The sequence below is a fragment of the Pseudophryne corroboree genome, chromosome 6 (assembly GCF_028390025.1).
Source record: "Pseudophryne corroboree isolate aPseCor3 chromosome 6, aPseCor3.hap2, whole genome shotgun sequence".
In the NCBI taxonomy this organism is placed as follows: Eukaryota; Metazoa; Chordata; class Amphibia; order Anura; family Myobatrachidae; genus Pseudophryne; species Pseudophryne corroboree.
This window is the reverse complement of record NC_086449.1, coordinates 264,432,817-264,454,293: the sequence shown is the minus strand read 5'-3', so window position 1 is coordinate 264,454,293 and position 21,477 is coordinate 264,432,817. Positions and strand designations below refer to the sequence as shown.

Genomic DNA, 21,477 nt, shown 5'->3' with positions numbered 1-21,477 from the left:
AAGGGGTAGACAGAGAGAAAGAAGGGTGGGTGACACACCCACACACAGAGAAAGGGGGAGACAAAAGAGAGAGAGAGGGTGGGAGACAAAGAAATAGAAGAAATATAATAGAAGGGGAGAGAGAGAGAAGGGGAGACAGAGTGAGAGAGAGAAGAGTGGGAGACAGAGCGAGAGCAAGCGAGAAGGGAGAGGGGGATGAGAGAGAAAGATCGAAAGGTGAGTGAGAGCAAGAAGGGGGGAGACAGAGAGAGTGAGAGGAGGAAGAGAGAGAGAGAAGGGGGGAGAGAGAGAAAAGGGGGGGAGAGAAGGGGGGAGAGAGAGAGAGGGATAGAGAGAGAGAAGGGGGAGAGAGAGAGAGAAGGGGGAGAGAGAGAGACAGAAAAGGGGGGAGAGAGAGAGAGAAGGGGAGAGAGAGAAGAGAGAGAGAGAAGGGGGGAGACAGGGAGAGCGTATGAGGAGACAGAGAGAAGGACAAGGGGGAAACAGAGAGATAAGGAAGGAGACAGAGAGAGAAAGAAGGGGGGAGACAGAGAGAGATGAGAGAAAGGGGGAAATGGAGAGAGAGAGAGAAGGGGAGATGGAGTGAAAGAGAGGAGTGGGAGACAGAGAGCGAGAGCAAGCGAGAAGGGAGAGGGGGAGAGAGAGAGAGAGAAAGAAAGATCGAAAGGTGAGAGAGAAAGCGGAGAGAGTGAGAGGAGGAAGAGAGAGTGAGAGGAGGAAGAGAGAGTGAGAGGAGGAAGAGAGAGAAGAGGAGAGAGAGAGAAGGGGAGAGAGAAGGGAGAGAGAGAGAGAATGAGGAGAGAAAGAGAAGGACAAGGGGGAGACAGAGAGAAGGAGGGAAGGGGGAGAAAGAGAGATAAGGAAGGAGACAGAGAGAGAAAGATGGGGGGAGATAGAGAGAGATGATGGAAAGGGGGGAAATGGGGAGAGAGAGAGAGAGAGAGAGAGAGAGAGAGAGAGAGAGAGAGAAGATTGGAAACAGAAAGTGAGAAGGGGGACACAGTAAGATAGAAGGGAGAGAGAGAGAGAGAGAGAGAGGAGAGAGAGGGAGAGAGAGAGAGAGGGGAGAGAGAGGGAGAGAGAGAAGGGTGGGTGGGAGAGAGAGGGAGGGGCAGAAGGGGAGAGGCATAGAGAGGGAGAGAGAGGGAGGGAGAGAGAGGGAGGGGCAGAAGGGGTGAGGCATAGAGAGAGAGTGAGTGAAGGGGGAGAGAGCGAGAGGAGGGATACAGAGAGAAGGGGGGAGACACAGAGAGAGAGAGAGAGAGAGAGAGAAGGGGTGACAAAGAGAAGGAGGGAGACAGACAGGGAGAGGGGGGCAGAGAGAGGCACACACAGAAAATAAGAATTTACTTACCGATAATTCTATTTCTCGTAGTCCGTAGTGGATGCTGGGGACTCCGTCAGGACCATGGGGAATAGCGGCTCCGCAGGAGACAGGGCACAAAAAGTAAGCTTTTAGGATCACATGGTGTGTACTGGCTCCTCCCCCTATGACCCTCCTCCAAGCCTCAGTTAGGTACTGTGCCCGGACGAGCGCACACAATAAGGAAGAATATTGAACCCCGGGTAAGACTCATACCAGCCACACCAATCACACCGTATAACTTGTGATCTGAACCCAGTTAACAGTATGACAAACGTAGGAGCCTCTGAACAGACGGCTCACAACAAATAACAACCCGATTTTTTTGTAACAATAACTATGTACAAGTATTGCAGACAATCCGCACTTGGGATGGGCGCCCAGCATCCACTACGGACTACGAGAAATAGAATTATCGGTAAGTAAATTCTTATTTTCTCTAACGTCCTAAGTGGATGCTGGGGACTCCGTCAGGACCATGGGGATTATACCAAAGCTCCCAAACGGGCGGGAGAGTGCGGATGACTCTGCAGCACCGAATGAGAGAACTCAAGGTCCTCCTCAGCCAGGGTATCAAATTTGTAGAATTTTGCAAACGTGTTTGCCCCTGACCAAGTAGCAGCTCGGCAGAGTTGTAATGCCGAGACTCCCCGGGCAGCCGCCCAGGATGAGCCCACTTTCCTTGTGGAATGGGCCTTGACAGATTTAGGTTGTGGCAAGCCTGCCACAGAATGTGCAAGTTGAATTGTGCTACAAATCCAACGAGCAATCGTCTGCTTAGAAGCAGGAGCACCCATCTTGTTGGGTGCATACAATATAAGCAGTGAGTCAGACTTTCTGACTCCAGCCGTTCTTGAAATATATATTTTCAATGCCCGGACCACGTCCAACAACTTGGAATCCTCCAACTCGTTAGTAGCCGCAGGCACCACAATAGGCTGGTTCAGGTGAAACGCTGACACCACCTTAGGCAGAAAATGAGGACGCGTCCGCAGTTCTGCCCTGTCCGTATGGAAAATCAGATATGGGCTCTTATATGATAAAGCCGCCAATTCTGATACTCTCCTGGCTGAAGCCAGGGCCAGTAGCATGGTTACTTTCCATGTAAGATACTTCATCTCCACCGATTTGAGCGGCTCAAACCAATGGGATTTTAGAAAATCCAAGACTACATTAAGATCCCACGGTGCCACTGGGGGCACAACCGCGGGCTGTATATGTAGTACTCCTTTTACAAAAGTCTGGACTTCAGGAACTGAAGCCAATTCTTTCTGGAAGAAAATCGACAGGGCCGAAATTTGAACCTTAATGGACCCCAATTTGAGGCCCATAGACAATCCTGTTTGCAGGAAATGTAGGAATCGACCCAGTTGAAATTCCTCCGTGGGGGCCTTCCTGGCCTCACACCACGCAACATATTTCCTCCAAATGCGGTGATAATGTTGTGCAGTCACCTCCTTCCTGGCCTTTACCAGTGTAGGAATGACCTCTTCTGGAATGCCTTTTTCCTTTAGAATTCGGCGTTCAACCGCCATGCCGTCAAACGCAGCCGCGGTAAGTCTTGGAATAGACACGGTCCCTGCTGAAGCAGGTCCCGTCTTAGAGGTAGAGGCCACGGATCCTCCGTGAGCATCTCTTGAAGTTCCGGGTACCAAGTTCTTCTTGGCCAATCCGGAGCCACTAGTATCGTTCTTACTCCCTTTTGCCGTATAATTCTCAGTACTTTTGGTATGAGAGGCAGAGGAGGGAACACATACACTGACTGGAACACCCACGGTGTTACCAGAGCGTCCACAGCTATTGCCTGAGGATCTCTTGACCTGGCGCAATACCTGTCCAGTTTTTTGTTGAGGCGGGACGCCATCATATCCACCATTGGTTTTTCCCAACGGTTCACAATCATGTGGAAGACTTCTGGATGAAGTCCCCACTCTCCCGGGTGTAGATCGTGTCTGCTGAGGAAGTCTGCTTCCCAGTTGTCCACTCCCGGAATGAATACTGCTGACAGTGCTATCACATGATCTTCCGCCCAGCGAAGAATCCTTGCAGCTTCTGCCATTGCTGTCCTGCTTCTTGTGCCGCCCTGTCTGTTTACGTGGGCGACTGCCGTGATGTTGTCCGACTGGATCAACACCGGTTGACCCTGAAGCAGGGGTTTTGCCAGACTTAGAGCATTGTAAATCGCTCTTAGCTCCAGTATATTTATGTGAAGAGACATCTCCAGGCTTGACCATACTCCCTGGAAGTTTCTTCCTTGTGTGACCGCTCCCCAGCCTCTCAGACTGGCATCCGTGGTCACCAGGACCCAGTCCTGTATGCCGAATCTGCGGCCCTCTAACAGATGAGCACTCTGCAACCACCACAGAAGAGACACCCTTGTCCGTGGCGATAAGGTTATCCGCTGATGCATCTGCAGATGCGATCCGGACCATTTGTCCAGCAGATCCCACTGAAAAGTTCGTGCGTGGAATCTGCCGAATGGAATCGCTTCGTAAGAAGCCACCATCTTTCCCAGGACTCTTGTGCATTGATGCACAGACACTTTCCCTGGTTTTAGGAGGTTCCTGACAAGTTCGGATAACTCCTTGGCTTTCTCCTCCGGAAGAAACACCTTTTTCTGAACCGTGTCCAGAATCATTCCCAGGAACAGCAGACGTGTCGTCGGGGTCAACTGAGATTTTGGAAAATTCAGAATCCACCCGTGTTGTTGCAGCACTAGTTGGGTTAGTGCTACTCCGTCTTCCAGCTGTTCTCTGGATCTTGCCCTTATCAGGAGATCGTCCAAGTAAGGGATAATTAATACGCCTCTTCTTCGTAGAAGGATCATCATTTCGGCCATTACCTTGGTAAAGACCCGAGGTGCCGTGGACAATCCAAACGGCAGCGTCTGAAACTGATAATGACAGTTTTGCACCACGAACCTGAGGTACCCTTGATGTGAAGGGCAAATTGGGACATGCAGGTAAGCGTCCTTTATGTCCAGGGACACCATAAAGTCCCCTTCTTCCAGATTCGCTATCACTGCTCTGAGTGACTCCATCTTGAACTTGAATTTTTGTATGTACAGAGTCCGCTTGTAAGGCCCCAGCATCATGCTGAGGGCTTTGCAGAACCCTGGGAGGGCTTCTGTTCCTGGGCAGGGGCTGCTTGCTGCCCTCTCTTACCCCTTCCTCTGCCCCGAGGCAGATATGACTGTCCTTTTGTCCGCTTGTTCTTATAGGAACGAAAGGACTGCGGCTGAAAAGACGGTGTCTTTTTCTGTTGGGAGGGGGTCTGAGGTAAAAAAGTGGATTTTCCGGCAGTTGCCGTAGCCACCAGATCCGATAGACCGACGCCAAATAATTCCTCCCCTTTATACGGCAATACTTCCATATGTCGTTTGGAATCCGCATCACCTGACCACTGTCGCGTCCATAAACTCCTTCTGGCAGATATGGACATCGCATTTACTCTCGATGCCAGAGTGCAAATATCTCTCTGCGCATCTCGCATATAAAGGAAAGCATCCTTTAATTGCTCTATAGTCAATAAAATACTGTCCCTATCCAGGGTATCAATATTTTCAGTCAGGGAATCCAACCAGACGACCCCAGCACTGCACATCCAGGCTGAGGCGATGGCTGGTCGCAGTATAACACCAGTATGAGTGTATATACTTTTCAGGGTAGTTTCCAGCCTCCTATCAGCTGGATCCTTGAGGGCGGCCGTATCAGGAGACGGTAACGCCACTTGTTTCGATAAGCGTGTGAGCGCCTTATCCACCCTAGGGGGTGTTTCCCAGCGCGCCCTAACCTCTGGCGGGAAAGGGTATAATGCTAATAACTTTTTTGAAATTAGCATTTTTCTATCTGGGTTAACCCACGCTTCATCACATACATCATTTAATTCCTCTGATTCAGGAAAAACTACAGGTAGTTTTTTCACCCCCCACATAATACCCCTTTTTGTGGTACTTGTAGTATCAGAGATATGCAAAGCCTCCTTCATTGCCGTGATCATATAACGTGTGGCCCTACTTGAAAATACGTTTGTTTCATCACCGTCGACACTAGATTCAGTGTCTGTGTCTGGGTCTGTGTCGACCGACTGAGGTAAAGGGCGCTTTACAGCCCCTGACGGTGTCTGAGACGCCTGGGCAGGTACTAACTGGTTTGCCGGCCGTCTCATGTCGTCAACTGATTTTTGTAATGTGCTGACATTATCACGTAATTCCATAAACAAAGCCATCCATTCCGGTGTCGACTCCCTGGGGGGTGACATCACCATTATCGGCAATTGCTCTGCCTCCACGCCAACATCGTCCTCATACATGTCGACACACACGTACCGACACACAGCAGACACACAGGGAATGCTCTTATCGAAGACAGGACCCCACTAGCCCTTTGGGGAGACAGAGGGAGAGTTTGCCAGCACACACCCAAGCGCTATAATATATATGGGAACAACCCTATATAAGTGTTGTTCCTTATAGCCGCTTAAATATATAAAAATATCGCCAAAATATGCCCCCCCTCTCTGTTTTACCCTGTTTCTGTAGTGCAGTGCAGGGGAGAGTCCTGGGAGCCTTCCTCACAGCGGAGCTGAGCAGGAAAATGGCGCTGTGTGCTGAGGAGAATAAGCCCCGCCCCCTATTCCGGCGGGCTTTTCTCCCGGAGTTTTAGACATTTGGCATGGGTTAAATACATACATATAGCCTTAATGGCTATATGTGATGTATTCTTTTGCCATAAAAGGTATTATATATTGCTGCCCAGGGCGCCCCCAGCAGCGCCCTGCACCCTCCGTGACCGTCTGGTGTGAAGTGAGTGACAACAATGGCGCACAGCTGCAGTGCTGTGCGCTACCTTCATGAAGACTGAAGAGCCTTCTGCCGCCTGTTTCCGGACCTTCAATCTTCAGCATCTGTAAGGGGGGTCGGCGGCGCGGCTCCGGGACGAACCCCAGGGTGAGACCTGTGTTCCGACTCCCTCTGGAGCTAATGGTGTCCAGTAGCCTAAGAATCCAATCCATCCTGCACGCAGGTGAGTTGAAATTCTCTCCCCTAAGTCCCTCGATGCAGTGAGCCTGTTGCCAGCAGGACTCACTGAAAATAAAAAACCTAAAAAACTTTTTCTAAGCAGCTCTTTAGGAGAGCCACCTAGATTGCACAAAAACCTAACTGAGGCTTGGAGGAGGGTCATAGGGGGAGGAGCCAGTACACACCATGTGATCCTAAAAGCTTACTTTTTGTGCCCTGTCTCCTGCGGAGCCGCTATTCCCCATGGTCCTGACGGAGTCCCCAGCATCCACTTAGGACGTTAGAGAAAAGGGGGAGATGAGAGACACGAGAAGTGTGTGAGAGAGGTCTGAGAAAGGAATGCCTTACCCCCCCATCCCTTCAGTACAGGCATCAGGTGTACCTCCTGTCCCCAACCCCACCCCACGTACAGGTGGCACTGTGTACCTCTGTTCTCCATCCCCCATACAGGCAGCAGTGCCTCCTTCCTCCCTCACGCCGTACAGCCATCAGTGCCTCCTTCCTATCTCACCCCGTACAGCCATCAGTGCCTCCTTCCTCGCTCACCCCGTACAGCTAGCAGTGTCTCCTTCCTACCTCACCCCGTACAGGTGACCTTCTGCGGTAGCAGGTACCTGCTGTCATTGGTGGCGGCAACAGCGGATATCCCTGCAGTTTTCACGCCGGGGCCGGTCCCTAGATCGTGACGGTGAGCCCCGGCAACAGCAGCTTCAGTGAGGAGGCGGTAAAAGGACACTGAGGAAACGTAAGTGGCAGGGAGGGGCTAGACTGCCTCCTCCTGTTTTGATCCGCCCACAGCCAGCCTCTGCTCTTAGCACTGGTTCCGGCAAAAAGGCACAGGGAGTGCACTACTATGCTGGCTGCAGTGCATGTAAAACATATATGCCGGTGCCGCTATAGTGTATGTGGGCACGGAGTGGGGTGAAGGCTGCTAGGAGAGGGGTGGCCAGGGCTTTAGACGGCCACTGATGACAGAAAAATATTTTTTTTTCTTGTCAGCAATGTTTAATAGCATCGTCTGGGCCTATTTTCATGGGGGGCCTGGAGCTGCAGCTCCACCCGCCCCATTGTTAATCCGGCCCTGGTGTCAGTGACTATGAAGCAGCAGCCCAGAGTTCAAATCCCACAATGGAAAAGTCCGACTGGAGTTTATGGAGGAGTAATTAAGTTAGCCTCAAAAAGATCTGTAGGCTCTACTGATACTCTTCTCCTATAACTAGAAGTGGAAGAACAGGTCAGCCTGCAAGGTTATGGCTTTGTCTGCCAACATATATTTAATTATTTTTAGACTAAACATAAACAACTTATTATTTAACTGAAAATTATAATTATGGTATACATTTATATATGTATACATTAAGTGATGGAAAGTTACAAATGTGGAGCCTACAGTAAATTATTGTGCCACATAGTAATGATGTCACCCATTGAGAAATACATTTTGACTTAATGTAAAGGGATGCCAATTTGATTTTGATAGCCATCAGCCAGGTGATTCAATGTGATTGTACGTGTGATATGTCACATGGGTAACTTGAGCTTTTTCTGTCTGGTAAAGTGCTAGTATTCATAGCTGTCAGTCACTCCTATGAAGACACATTGACGTGAGCACCGGTGCTATAAATAATTTATAGCAGATTAACTAGTCATAGTGCCATACTGCCAGATTATACTCGGGACATGCAGCGGTGAGAGAGGGGGATGCTCACACAGAGACTGCACATGGACCCCCACCTCTGTTAACCACTTGCCTGGCATGATCGCATCAGATGTGGCCACACCAGGCTGGGCTTTCCCTGACATGGTCGCATCTGAGAGGGAGCACACTCAGGGGGAGCTGCCAGCCCTCCTGCACTCTTTGCGGCACTGCACCCAGTGTATCCTGATCATTGCTAGCTACAGTGATGCGGCAACCCCCCACCCAGTGGAAACCATTCCTCTGTCCCGAACACTGTGTGCAGTGATTGGGCATCAATGAATCTCTGCCCTCCCGCCTCCTCCCCCTGTGCTGATCATTGCAGCCAGCCCAGCGTCACCCCCTCCTGCCATCATCAGAAAAACCTCTGTGCCTCCCTCCCATCCCAATCACTGTAGCCAGCAGTGATCGGGCAGCCCAGCGTTACCCCCCTACCTCACCCCACGTCTTTCCCCCCCTTATCAGCATCAGTCATGATGTTTATTGTTCAATGTTTGAAATACAATTTTTTTTTTTTTTTTTAAATGTAACAAAAGTTTGTTTTTTCTCTTTCTAATTCTAATAAAATCTTTGTGGAGAAGTGTAAATGCATGTTCCTCACCTAATTCACACATTTAAAAAAAATAACATTTTTTGTGCCAATTAAGTGGTTAAATCCCATCTTGTCTACACCCTACACTAGGGACACATTCAAGCAGGGTCATAACCAGGATGGTGCAACGTGCCACAGCACAGGGCACCACAAGGCAGGGGGCGCTGTTCTGCAGCACCTGTCAATTTTCTGTTTTGTGCAACTTCCTCCTCTTTAATCTCCGGCATCTCCTGCCTGTCCCCATCTTCCCCTCACATTCTAAGCACCTTCAATCACATGCTTCTTTACTTTATAGTAAGGCACCAATTTCAAATACTCTCATAATTCCCATACAGGAGCAAATAGCTACATGAATAAGGTGTCTGACGGCAATGTAGAAGTCAGGTTCAAATACTGGGAATGACAGTACTTTGCACAAACATCCAGGTCTACCCAGCATACTGCCAACCTGCACGCGTGCTCTAATTCCAGTTATCTTCCAGGAAGACAAGATGGCTACTTGTTGATAAAATAGACTGTGACATTTAGAAGGTGTGAACTGAGACATGTAAGAGCAGAACTAGATTAGCAGAACTAGATTATCGCACTCCTGGGAAAGTGGGCATGGCTTTGCAACTATATATTATGTCATCAAACTATAAGTACTGTATATATAATATCACCCCCCCACGCCATTCCTTTAACCCTACACACATAGTTGGCAGCCTTACACATAATGGCCACAGTATTAGCTGCTTACACATACTGCCCCTAGAAATGAGGATTGGGTAAATAAATGTAATGCCCCCAGTAGTGCCAGTTATATGTAATGCGCCCAGTAGTGCCAGTTACACATAATACCAGATACACATACCCCCAGCAGTGCAGATACATGTAATGCCCCAAGCAGTGCTCACCACTGCTGGGTTTGGGCTGCTGCTCATTTCTGAAGGGAGGGGAGGTGAGCGCAGTGCAGAGTGCGTCTCTCACTGAGTCCGATCTCCAGCGGGTGGCGGCCATTTGAAATATGGTGCTGGCTTGTAGGCTAATCAAATCTCGCGGTCTGGCAGCCGATCCGCGAGCTGTGATTTGCTGATGCCCAGTACCACATTTGAAATGCTCACAAGCTCTTACTAGCCCAACGCCTTGGGCAGCCACTCGCGTTGAATGTGCCTGGAGGCAGCACTGGTGACTTGGTCTCAGTATCCTGTGACTGTGACTTTGAATCCTGTGTAACTTTTATATACATTATAGGAAACTTTATGATATAGAATAGTTGTTTCACCTCTCTTTATATCGGATGAATAGTTAATTTGCTATTCACTGTTTAGTTGTTTCCGTACCTGTTTTTTATATTTACTATTTAAAAATGTATTTAATTATCTGTCAACTTTTGTTACAGTTTTTTCTATATATTTATATTCAGAGCACAGAGATGCAATACAGTTAAATACCAATGGTGTTTATTGTCCTGAAGAGCTTATAGCCCAATTATCAGTGACTGTCCAACTATGTAATGATCATCTAGCTGTTCTCAGCATTTACCAATATTTTCCAGGCCACTCTTGATTATGAAATATGACACATTAAGCATCCACTTGGTACAATTCTCCTTAATCTGGCATCATGATAAATTGTAGGGTGGCCTATCAAACAATGACACTGAGACTTGTTGGAGGCCTCAACTTTAAGAGTTCATATTTTATTGTATTGCAGATTAAATTGGGCAGCTACTTTGCTCTATAGAGTGCATGGACTTTGTAGTCATCTTGTCACTGAGTTGGTGTATAACATGTATAGTAAGCTGGAAGCTGTAGGCCTCTGATGGCTGGCTTCACCCTCTTTATTTCATGGGCCCCAACCACTGTATTCCTCCTGTGAGCCCCCCTGGGACACTGCCTGTCCCTCCTCCTCTGAACTCAGGCGTGCTGCTGGTACTCAGTAACCTCTATGTATGCAATGTATAGCAATGACCAAACCAAGTTAAGGCCAATGATCTAGGTCTGCCTAAATATTAGCTAAAGCAAGTCTATGAATGCATGTATTAAGCAAAATATGTATGGGCAGACTTAAGGGTTTGCCTATGTATGTGTGTGTTACCTTTTAGGTGTACAGATATGTCGCAGACACCAGGAAGTGTTGTTAGCACCAAGAACTCCGCTTCTGTTGGTGTCTTCATAGGCAACTCCAACCCTGTACTCTGTGCTTTCATCCACCTCTACCTCCCAGTAATGCTTCCCTTTGAAGGGTATGAGATTTCCTAGGACAGCGATGCATCTAAGAAATAGAACATATATTGAAAATATGTATTTATTATTAGCAGTTTCTTATATAACGCAGCAAATTCCGTTGCGCTTTACAATCAGAACAACAGTTATAGAACAAAACTGGGCAAAAACAGACAGACCTAGATGGTAGTAAGGCCGTAAGGCCCTGCTCGCAAGCTTACAATCTATAGGGAAATAGGCATTGATACACAAGGATAGATGCTACCTATTGCATAATGATCCACCAGATTGCTAGGTTCTTAATGGGTTGTATGATATGATCACCCAGCAATGTTGGAAGACAAAATATGTGAGGTTAGGTGTACTGTACAGAGAGGATGTAATTGGATTGGGAAGCATTGAAGGTTATGTGGGTGGGTCTGGAATATGATAGGTTTGTCTGAAGAGGTGAGTTTTCAGGGAACATTTAAAGGTTTGGAGACTAGAGGTGAGTCTTATTGTGGTTGGGAGGGCAATCGACAGAGTGGGGGAAGCCCGGATAAAGTCCTGTCATTTTGAGTGGGAACAAGTAATACATGTGGATGAGAGACGCAGATCTTGTGCAGAGTGGAGAGGGAGATATTTTGAGGTGAGTGTAGAGATGTATGATGGTGCAGTTTGTTTAATAGCCTTGTATGTAAGTAAAAGTATTTTATATTTAACACGGTAGAATACCGGTAACCAATGGAGGGACTGACAGAGCCGGTCAGCAGACGAAGGACATCTAGCAAGGAAGATTAGCCTTGCAGCTGCATTTAAAATGGATTGTTGTGGTGAGAGCCTATGTTTGGGAAGACCAGTAAGGAGACTATTGCAATAATCAATGCGGGAGCTGATGAGTGCATGGATTAGAATTTTTGCAGTGTCTTGTGTAAGATAAGGACGTATTTTGGATATGTTTTTTAGGTGCATGTAACATGATTTAGAGACAGATTGAATGTGTGGAACAAAGGACAGTTCAGAGTCAAGGATGACACCTAGGCAGCGAGCTTGTAGGGTAGGGTGGATAGTCGCATTGTCAACAGTTATGGAGATATCAGGTTGGTAACTACTCTTGGCTGGTGGGAAAACAATTAATTCTGTTTTGGAAATGTTGAGTTTGAGGTGGCGAGATGACATCCAGATGGTGATAAATCTGGGGAGGATTGGTAGATTTGAGTATCATCAGCGTACAAATGATACTGAAATCCAAAGGATCTGATTAGTTTACCAAGAGATGAAGTACAGATGAAGAAAAGCAGAGGACCTAAGACAGCCTTGCGGTACTCCAACTGATAGAGGTAGAGAAGAAGAGGTAGAATCAGAGAAGTGAACACTGAAAGAGCGATTAGATAGGTAGGATGAGAACCAAGTAAAGGCTGTGTGCTGAAGACCTAGGGATTGTAGTGTTTGTATGAGAAGAGAGTGGTCAACAGTGTCAAAACCAGCAAAGAGATCTAGAAGAATAAGAAGTGTATAATAGCCTTTCAATCTAGCAGTGACCAGATCATTCACTACTTTGGTCAGTGCCATCTCTGTGGAGTGTTGGACATGAAGGCCTGACTAAAGTGGGTCCAATAAGTTGTGAGAGTTGAGAAAGTGTGTAATGCGAGTGTAGGCAAGTCTCTCAAGTAGCTTCGATAGACATGGAAGCTGAGAAATGGGACAGTAGTTAGAGAGAGTGTTTGGGTCAGAGTTGTGTTTTTTCAGAATGGGAGTAATCACTGCATGCTTAAACAGAGAAGGAAAGATACCAGTAGAGAGAGAGAGATTACAGATTTTAGTTAATGTTGGGATAAGCACAAAGTTTTCCTGACTTGTGAGGGTATATGATTAAGAGGAGAGGTAGTGGAGTAGGAGGATGAAAATAGTGTTGATACTTCATCTTCACTTGTGGGATCAAATGAAGAGAAAGTGCTAGAGGGTTCAGGTAGGTAGGGAATTGAGCAGGTTACTGGATGAGCATTCAATTTCATCTCAGATTTTATCAATCTTATTATTAGCTAGTGGGAGAGGTGAGGGAGGGTGAAGAAATGATTTAAATGTATTAAACGTCGCTTGGGGTTTGTGGCATGAGAAGAGATGAGAGATTGGAAATATGTTTGTTTGGCAGTGTCCAGGGCCTGATGATAGGAGTGGTAGGTGGTCTAATATGTAAGAAAGTGGGTGTTTTTGTGGTATCCCGCCTCTTGGCGCTGGGTATGTAGATGAAATACTACTATATAGTTAAAAAGATATTTTAATATAAAAATAGTAAAATCAGCAATCAAATGAAAAGTTTCTAGGGTGATAATCTTCTACCCCAGAATAATGCACATGTAAATAACATACACATATAAGATAACAAATCCTGTGATATCAGAAAGAGAGCATACCCGGTGTCCATATGTGGCCTGCCTTGAAAAAGAGCATTTTGCTCAAAACGCGTCAGCGTTACCAGTGTTTTTAATATTGACTCCTCTTCCAGGAAGGACTTACTTTGGATTAACCTGTGACTAAGCCTTGGAGCCCAGCAGGGTGTTTTGTCCACATCCTGAATTGACACCTTTGTGGCTCCATATCTGGACACCGTGTATGCTCTCATTTTGATATCACAGGATTTTTTATCTTATATGTGTATGTTATTTACATGTGCATTATTCTGGGGTAGAAGATTATCACCCTAGCACCTTTTCATTTGATTGCTGATTTTACTATTTTTATATTAAAATATCTTTTTAACTGTATAGCAGTATTTCATCTACATACCCAGCGCCAAGAGGTGGGATACCACAGAAACACCCACATTCATTTCCTCAGGATAAAAGGAAATCCTAGGTGTTCAATCACAGGCACCAAAGGGTAGGGAGCACTCCGAATTCTCCCTCTTCCCATTTTTTCTACATTATGTGAGAAAGTCACTTGGATTCTGGGATTTACGCCACTTACATTCTACTTTATGTGACAGTTTTTGTAGGTGTCTTGTTGATTAGAGTGCCACGGTTGGCATCTAAGCCTACGTGAGGTGTGATGGGTAGCTGGAGCCACTTCATCCAGGGCACACTCTAGAGTCTGGTGCACGTGGGATACAGCAGTCTCAGGTGTGGTAAATGTAGAAATTGGTGAGAGCAGTTGCTGCAGAGAAGTGAAAAGTTTTTGAAAATTCATATTGTTAGTATTTCTGCGGGTTAGAGGAGCCTTGCTTGTTTTTAGTGTCATAGAGTTTAGAGCAATGGAAGAGATTGAGACGGTGATCAGGCTGTGATCAGAGAGAGGGAAAGGAGTGTTATTATATCCAGAAACTGAGCAGAGCCTGGTGAACACAAGATCAAGGCAGTGGCCCTCCTGGTGAGTAGAGCAGTCAGACCATTGGGTTTTGCCAAGAGAGGAGGTTAGAGAAAGGAGTTTGGAGGCATGAACAGACTGTCATGAGCTATATTGAAATCACCCATAATGATGGTGGAGATGTCAGGGGATAAGAAGTAGGGGAGCCAGGCAGAAAAATCTTCTAGAATTTGTTGACTGGGTTGCCCAGGAGGACGATAGATAGCTGCAACACGCAGAGAGAAGGGGGTGAAACTCCTGATAGAGTGAACTTCAAATTCTGTGAATGCGAGTGATGGAACCTGATGTAGAACTGTATATACTAAATGATTGCTGGACAGGAACAATATTTTTCACTTTAAGGACTGCTTCACCCAAAATATTGACTACCTTGTACAGAAGAGCTAGTGGCAACATTAACACGTATAAAAAAGTTCCCTTACTTTAATAAAACGTAAGATGATTAGCTTGGTATATACCCAAGGGCATGAATGGAACAAATTAAATCCCTCACTCATATTGTCATAGGGCAATAAGCTCTATAGATAGGATAAAAGCCCCATCCCCCCACACACACACTCGCTGGATCACCGATTACTGATCCGTGAATGGAGGTAAGTTTTAGTTTTTATTTTATTTATAAAATTATTGTTTATTGCACTGTGATCAGCCTGTGATCTATCAGGGGGAAGTGGTGGGGGAGTGGGGAAGAGAGCCTGAATAATACCATTTGAAGATGGTGTTATTATCACAAGGCTCATCATTGAGAAGACCACATTTACCATTACACTTATGGGTAATGCAATCTGCTTACATAAAAATGTAATATTAAGGGCAAAGAGGAGACATTTGAAAATTCTCTTCCAATTGCCCATTAGTACATTTAGGTGATACTGAAATAATGTGAAAAGGGTGTGAAAACACCCATTTTCACAATATTTTAGTAATTGTAATATTGATAAATCTGCAAATAAAGAAACATTCCACAGGGAGGCCTATTGCAAGTTGAGATATGCAGCAAATGGGACAGATCAATACATATATGAAAAGTGCAACCCTGCAATTAACCTACAATACCATGAGTGCAAGAGTGCAGACAGATATATAGCTATACTATAACTCTTCTTTTCTTGTTCATGAGTTGATCCAATGTTTCAATGATGACTGAAACAAATGCATTGAAATTGGATTGCTCTTGCCTGCCTGTATTCTTTTGAGAGACCTGACTGCTGCCCTTTCCTTGTTGCATTTGGTCCCCTGTCTGGAACAGGACCTCCAGGAGGGCACCTGGCAAAATGCGGAACCAATGGGTTAATTGTGAGTGCCATCCACCTACATCTATATATTATATCTGTTGCTATTGCTGCGTGATTAAGTTGTTATTGCTGTATCCTATAGATCTATTGTTGTCATTTACAGCTGTGGACTGCCAGCGGATTTACCAGCGAACGGGATGCCAGCTGCCAATATCCCGACAGCGGAATCCCGCCCGCCAGAATGCAGGCAGTGGGATGAGCGCAAAGAATCCCCTTGCAGGCTCGGTGGCTTACTGCGCTCGCCACAGGATCTATTCCCACTCTATGGGTGTCGTGCACACCCACGAGTGGGAATAGTCAAGTTGCACCGGGATTCTGGCTGGCGACATTGTCGGCTGTTGGGATTCCGGCATCTTTATCCTGACCGTCGTGATCCCGACAGCCAGCAAATTAAACGCATCCCCTATATGGAGCACCCCCCAGTTGGACTGATTCCATATGAGATTTATCTATCTATCTACTGTATTTATCTATCTATGCCCTCTGATGAAGTCAGTGACGATACACATTACGGCATGGCCTAGTGATGACTCTGGCGGTGCTCTCTTCCTCTCTGTTGGGTCCCTATACCAGTGTACAGTGTGTTCACATGTGCAGAGACAGTGGAAGAAGCCTCCTCTCTACAGCTTGTTAGCAGAAGCAGCTCCAGCGATTACACTGACAAGAGAGAATCAACACCTGTTCACCTTTTTTGGTGATATACCTGTTTGATTTTATTATTTGGTACAAATTGTAGTTTTATTGTGAGGTGTGAATTATTCAAAGGCTTTTATGCATTATGACGCCCCCGTATACTGTATATATTTTTCTTTGAGAGATTGTTTGCCCGTGGGATTCAGGGTCTCCATACGGGAGAGCTGCGGTCCAGAGATTATAAGGATACTAGTGCTTCTAATAATTTAATTTGGTTGATGAAGGAAGGGAGAGTGCCGTAAGAACAAATGGCTGTAGACTATATATAATAACTTGAATATAACAACACTAGTGGCTCATTCCCACTGTGCAGATGAGCAGCCACTTGGACAAATAAACCCACACCTCAATCATGAACAATGCAACAAAAAAGTCAGGTAAACAGTCCATGGCTGAGCAAATTAGGTAAGAATATATGTGAAGTTGAAAGAGTACAGTCACGTTCCTTTGATGTATAGTCTCAATCGTCCACATAGACGCTCCTCGTACCCAGACTCCAGAAGAAACAATGAATTATTTGCCAGGTGGAACAATATAGTCCTTTATTAAGTTTCCTCGATGTGCCTTCCCTTTTTAAATAAAAAACGCTATTCACCCATCAAAGGGGGTAATTCTGAGTTGATTGCAGCAGGAACTTTGTTAGCAGTTGGGCAAAACCATGTGCACTGCAGGGGAGGCAGATATAACATGTGCAGAGAGAGTTAGATTTGGGTGTGGTGTGTTCAATCTGCAATCTAAATTGCAGTGTAAAATAAAGCAGCCAGTATTTACCCTGCACAGAAACAAAATAACCCACCCAAATCTAACTCTCTCTGCACATGTTATATCTGCCTCCCCTGCAGTGCACATGGTTTTGCCAGACTGCTAACAAAGTTCCTGCTGCAATCAACTCAGAATTACCCCCATACTCCCATGTATAGTGGGAAATAAAGAGATAAGGGAAAATAATAGTGTAGTACTGTAAGTTCTTTAATATGGAAGATAAAATCATCTCACAAGAACACAAACAAACATATAGGAAATACCAGAACGGGTATCCTTAAGGTGGCTAAAATAAAAGCAAATTACTGGAAGGGCTTTTACCAGTTCTAATGCATTTTTGTTGCCAAAAAGGGTCATATGGAGTCCCGGGTCTCCTGCTGGACCTTCTGCACACTGCCATCTAACGGATTCACCGCCCACCATGTCAGAGTCGCCTCACCGTAGCCGACGTGTTTCGACCCGCACCAGCGTCTTTTTCAAGGCAAGGTAGCTAAATGAAGGTGCCTGCCCACCCTCCCTTCCTGTAGCACCCAGGGGCAGTTGACTTAATTATTTTTTGTTATATATAATTACTTCCATTTACAGTAGGTGTTGGACTCAGCACACCTTCTGTAGTTTTATTTTATAAGTAAATATATATATATATATACATACAGTGGGGCAAAAAAGTATTTGGACAGCCACCGATTGTGCAAGTTGACCCACTTAAAAAGATGAGAGAGGTCTGTAGTTTCCATCATAGGTACACTTCAACTGTGAGAGACAGAATCTGAAAAAAAAACCAGCAAATCACATTGTATGTTTTTTAAACAATTTATTTGTATATTCTTGCGGAAAATAAATATTTGGACAATCAAAACGTTTAACTCAATACTTTGTAATATAACCTCGGTTGGCAATTACAGAGGTCAAATGTTTCCTGTAGTTCTTGACCAGGTTTGCACACACTATAGCAGGTATTTTGGCCCACTCTTCCATGCAGATCTTCTCTAGATCTGTCATGTTTTGGGGCTGTCGCCGGGCAACACGGACTTTCAACTCCCTCCAGAGATTTTCTATTGGGTTGAGGTCTGGAGACTGGCTAGGCCACTCCAGGACCTTGAAATGCTTCTTACAGAGCCACTCCTTAGTTGCCCGGGTGGTGTGTTTGGGGTCATTGTCATGCTGGAAGACCCAGCCACATTCCATCTTCCACTGAGGCAAGGAGGTTTTTGCCCAAAATCTCACGATACATGGCCCCATTCATCCTCTCCTTAATACGGATCAGTCGTCATGTCCCCTTTACAGAAAAGCAGCCCCAGAGCATGATGTTTCCACCCCCATGCTTCACAGTGGGTATGGTGTTCTTGGGATGCCATTCATCATTCTTCTCCCTCCAAACATGGCGAGTGGAGTTTATACAAAAAAGTTTGATTTTGCTCTCATCTGACCACATTACATTCTCCCAATTCTCCTCTGGATCATCCAGATGGTCACTGGCAAACTTTAGACGGGCCTGGACATGTGCCTGCTTAAGCAGGGGGACCTTTAGGGCGCTGCAGGATTTCAATCTATAACAACGTAGTGTGTTACTAATGGTAACCTTTGTGACTGTGGTCCCAGCTCTCTTGAGGTTGTTCTCAAGATCATTGATACCCCACGGGGTGAGATCTTGCATGGAGCCCCAGGTCGAGGGAGATTGTCAGTGATCTTGCATTTCTTCCATTTTTTAATAATTGTGGCAACAGTTGATCTCTTCTCACCAAGCTGCTTGCCTATTGTCGAGTAGCTCATCCCAGCCTTGTGCAGCTCTACAATTTTGTCCCAGGTGTCCTTAGACAGCTCTCTGGTCTTGGCCATGGTGGGGAGGTAGCAATCTGACTGTTTGAGGGTGTGGACAGGTGTCTTTTATACAGATAACCTGTTCAAACAGGTGCCATTAATACAGGTAACGAGTGGAGGATAGAAGAGCTTCTTAAAGAAGAAGTAACAGGTATGTGAGAGCCAGAATCTTGCTGCTTGGTAGGTGTCCAAATATTTATTTTCCACAAGAATATACAAGTAAATTGTTTAAAAATCATACAATGTGATTTCCTGTTTTTTTCCCCAGATTCTGTCTCTCACAGTTGAAGTGTACCTATGATGGAAACTACAGACCTCTCTCATCTTTTTAAGTGGTCAGAAGAATGATGAATGGCATCCCAAGAACACCATACCCACTGTGAAGCATGGGGGTGGAAACATCATGCTTTGGGGCTGCTTTTCTGTAAAGGGGACAGGACGACTGATCCGTATTAAGGAGAGGATGAATGGGGCCATGTATCGTGAGATTTTGGGCAAAAACCTCCTTCCCTCAGTAAGAGCATTGAAGATGGAACGTGGCTGGGTCTTCCAGCATGACAATGACCCCAAATACACCACCCGGGCAACTAAGGAGTGGCTCCGTAAGAAGCATTTCAAGGTCCTGGAGTGGCCTAGCCAGTCTCCAGACATCAACCCAATAGAAAATATATGGAGGGAGTTGAAAGTCCGTGTTGCCCGGTGACAGCCCCAAAACATGACAGATCTAGAGAAGATCTGCATGGAAGAGTGGACCAAAATACCTGCTACAGTGTGTGCAAACCTGGTCAAGAACTACAGGAAACATTTGACCTCTGTAATTGCCAACCGAGTTTATATTACAAAGTATTGAGTTAAACGTTTTGATTGTCCAAATATTTATTTTTCGCAAGAATATACAAATAAATTGTTTAAAAATCATACAATGTGATTTCCTGTTTTTTTTTTTTAGATTCTGTCTCTCACAGTTGAAGTGTACCTACAGTATGATGGAAATTACAGACCTCTCTCATCTTTTTAAGTGGGTCAACTTGCACAATCGGTGGCTGTCCAAATACTTTTTTGCCCCACTGTATATGGTATGCAGTTAAGATGCTGGCATTCGGGATCCCAGCAGTCAGGATACTGATGCCGGGATCCCTACTAACAGGGGCTATTCCCACTCAATGGTGTCCACGACACCCATAGATTGGGAATAGAACCTGCGATGAGGCACCGAGCCCCGTTGCCAGCATACTGACTATCAGGATGCCGTTGCCAGTATACTGACGGCCAGCATCCTGATCGTCTGTAAATAAAAGTTAGATAGAGAAACAATGGCACTCACAGCTATTCAAAAACACTCAAACACCAGCCAGGTAGATTATAAACGTTGATAACAATAACATACCTGGCCGGTGTTTGAATAACTGTGAGTGCCGCATATTGTTTTTTACTCTCTCTCTCTCTATATATATATATATATATATATATATATAATTTATTTATTACCTAAGACAGAATACCCTAAGGTACCGGTGTTTTACACAATACCGAAAATACATAAGGATCCGCAAAGACCCATTGTGTCAGCCAGAGATTCCTTGTGTGAGCCCATTTCAATCTATTTAGATATGGTCTTGTAGCCATGCATACAAAACACATTCACCCACCTAAAAGACTCATTTATGTTACTCAGGGGCAGATGTATTAAGCCTGGAGAAGTGATAAAGCAGCGATAAGTGCAAGGTGATAACGCACCAGCCAATCAGCTCCTAACTGTAAGTTTACATATTGGAGCTGATTAGCTGGTGTGTTATCACCTTGCACTTATCACTGCTTTATCACTTCTCCATGCGTAATACATCTGCCCCTCAGACATTTAGCTGATCTCCAAACTATACCAGATAACATTACAATGGCCAGTTTGGATATGGCTAGTTTGTACACTTGCATTGAACACAGGCTGTGAGACATTTGTTGGTTAATAACCATCTATACAAAGGTCCACCAATAGAGTTCTTTTTGTCACTCCTGATGTTCACACTTAAACATAATTATTTTTTGTCTGATGGTAAGTTTTACCGTCAGAACACTGGGTGCACCATGGGATCGCAGTAGCTCCGCCGTTCGCAGATACATACAGTTCATGTGGGAGGTGGAGAGAGAGATATTTTTTGAAAAAACCATCATTTCTGATAATATTTTCTTGGATTATTGATACATCAATGATTTACTATTTTTTTGGAAAAGTGACATCACAACACTAACATCCTTGATAATCTCTCACCCAGTCCCATTAAATTAACTTACAACATCAGTATAAATACAATTGATTATTTGGATGTGAACATCTTAATTCAAAACCAGAAAATACAGGCAACACTTTATACCAAACCATCGGACAGGAATAATTTACTGAGACACAACAGTTTTCATCCCCGTTCTACTGTCAAAGAATTACCCTATTCGCAGTTCCTCCAGGTGGGCCGGATCTCAAGTGATCCAGTTGACACAGTCAAACAGTTAGACATCATATTTGACAAGTTTATAGAAAAGTTATCCAGTTGATTATTGTTATTATTATTATCCTTTATTTAGATGGCGCCACAAGGGATCCGCGGCGCCCAATTACAGAGTACATATGCACATAATCAAAACAGGAAAACAGTGACTTACAGTTGAAGACAATATCGGACAAGTACAAGGT

At 45.3% G+C, this 21,477-nt stretch overlaps 1 protein-coding gene across 6 annotated transcripts in view; it reads right to left on the bottom strand.

The window, feature by feature from the left end:
- The window catches only part of FSD2 (fibronectin type III and SPRY domain containing 2), a 116,158-nt gene that overhangs the window by 2,767 nt on the left and 91,914 nt on the right, over nt 1-21,477 (bottom strand). For all 6 annotated transcript variants that reach the window (XM_063925976.1, XM_063925975.1, XM_063925977.1 and 3 more), the window contains one exon: nt 10,751-10,927. In XM_063925976.1, the coding sequence (XP_063782046.1) occupies nt 10,751-10,927 (177 nt within the window). The remainder of the gene's footprint in view (nt 1-10,750; nt 10,928-21,477) is intronic.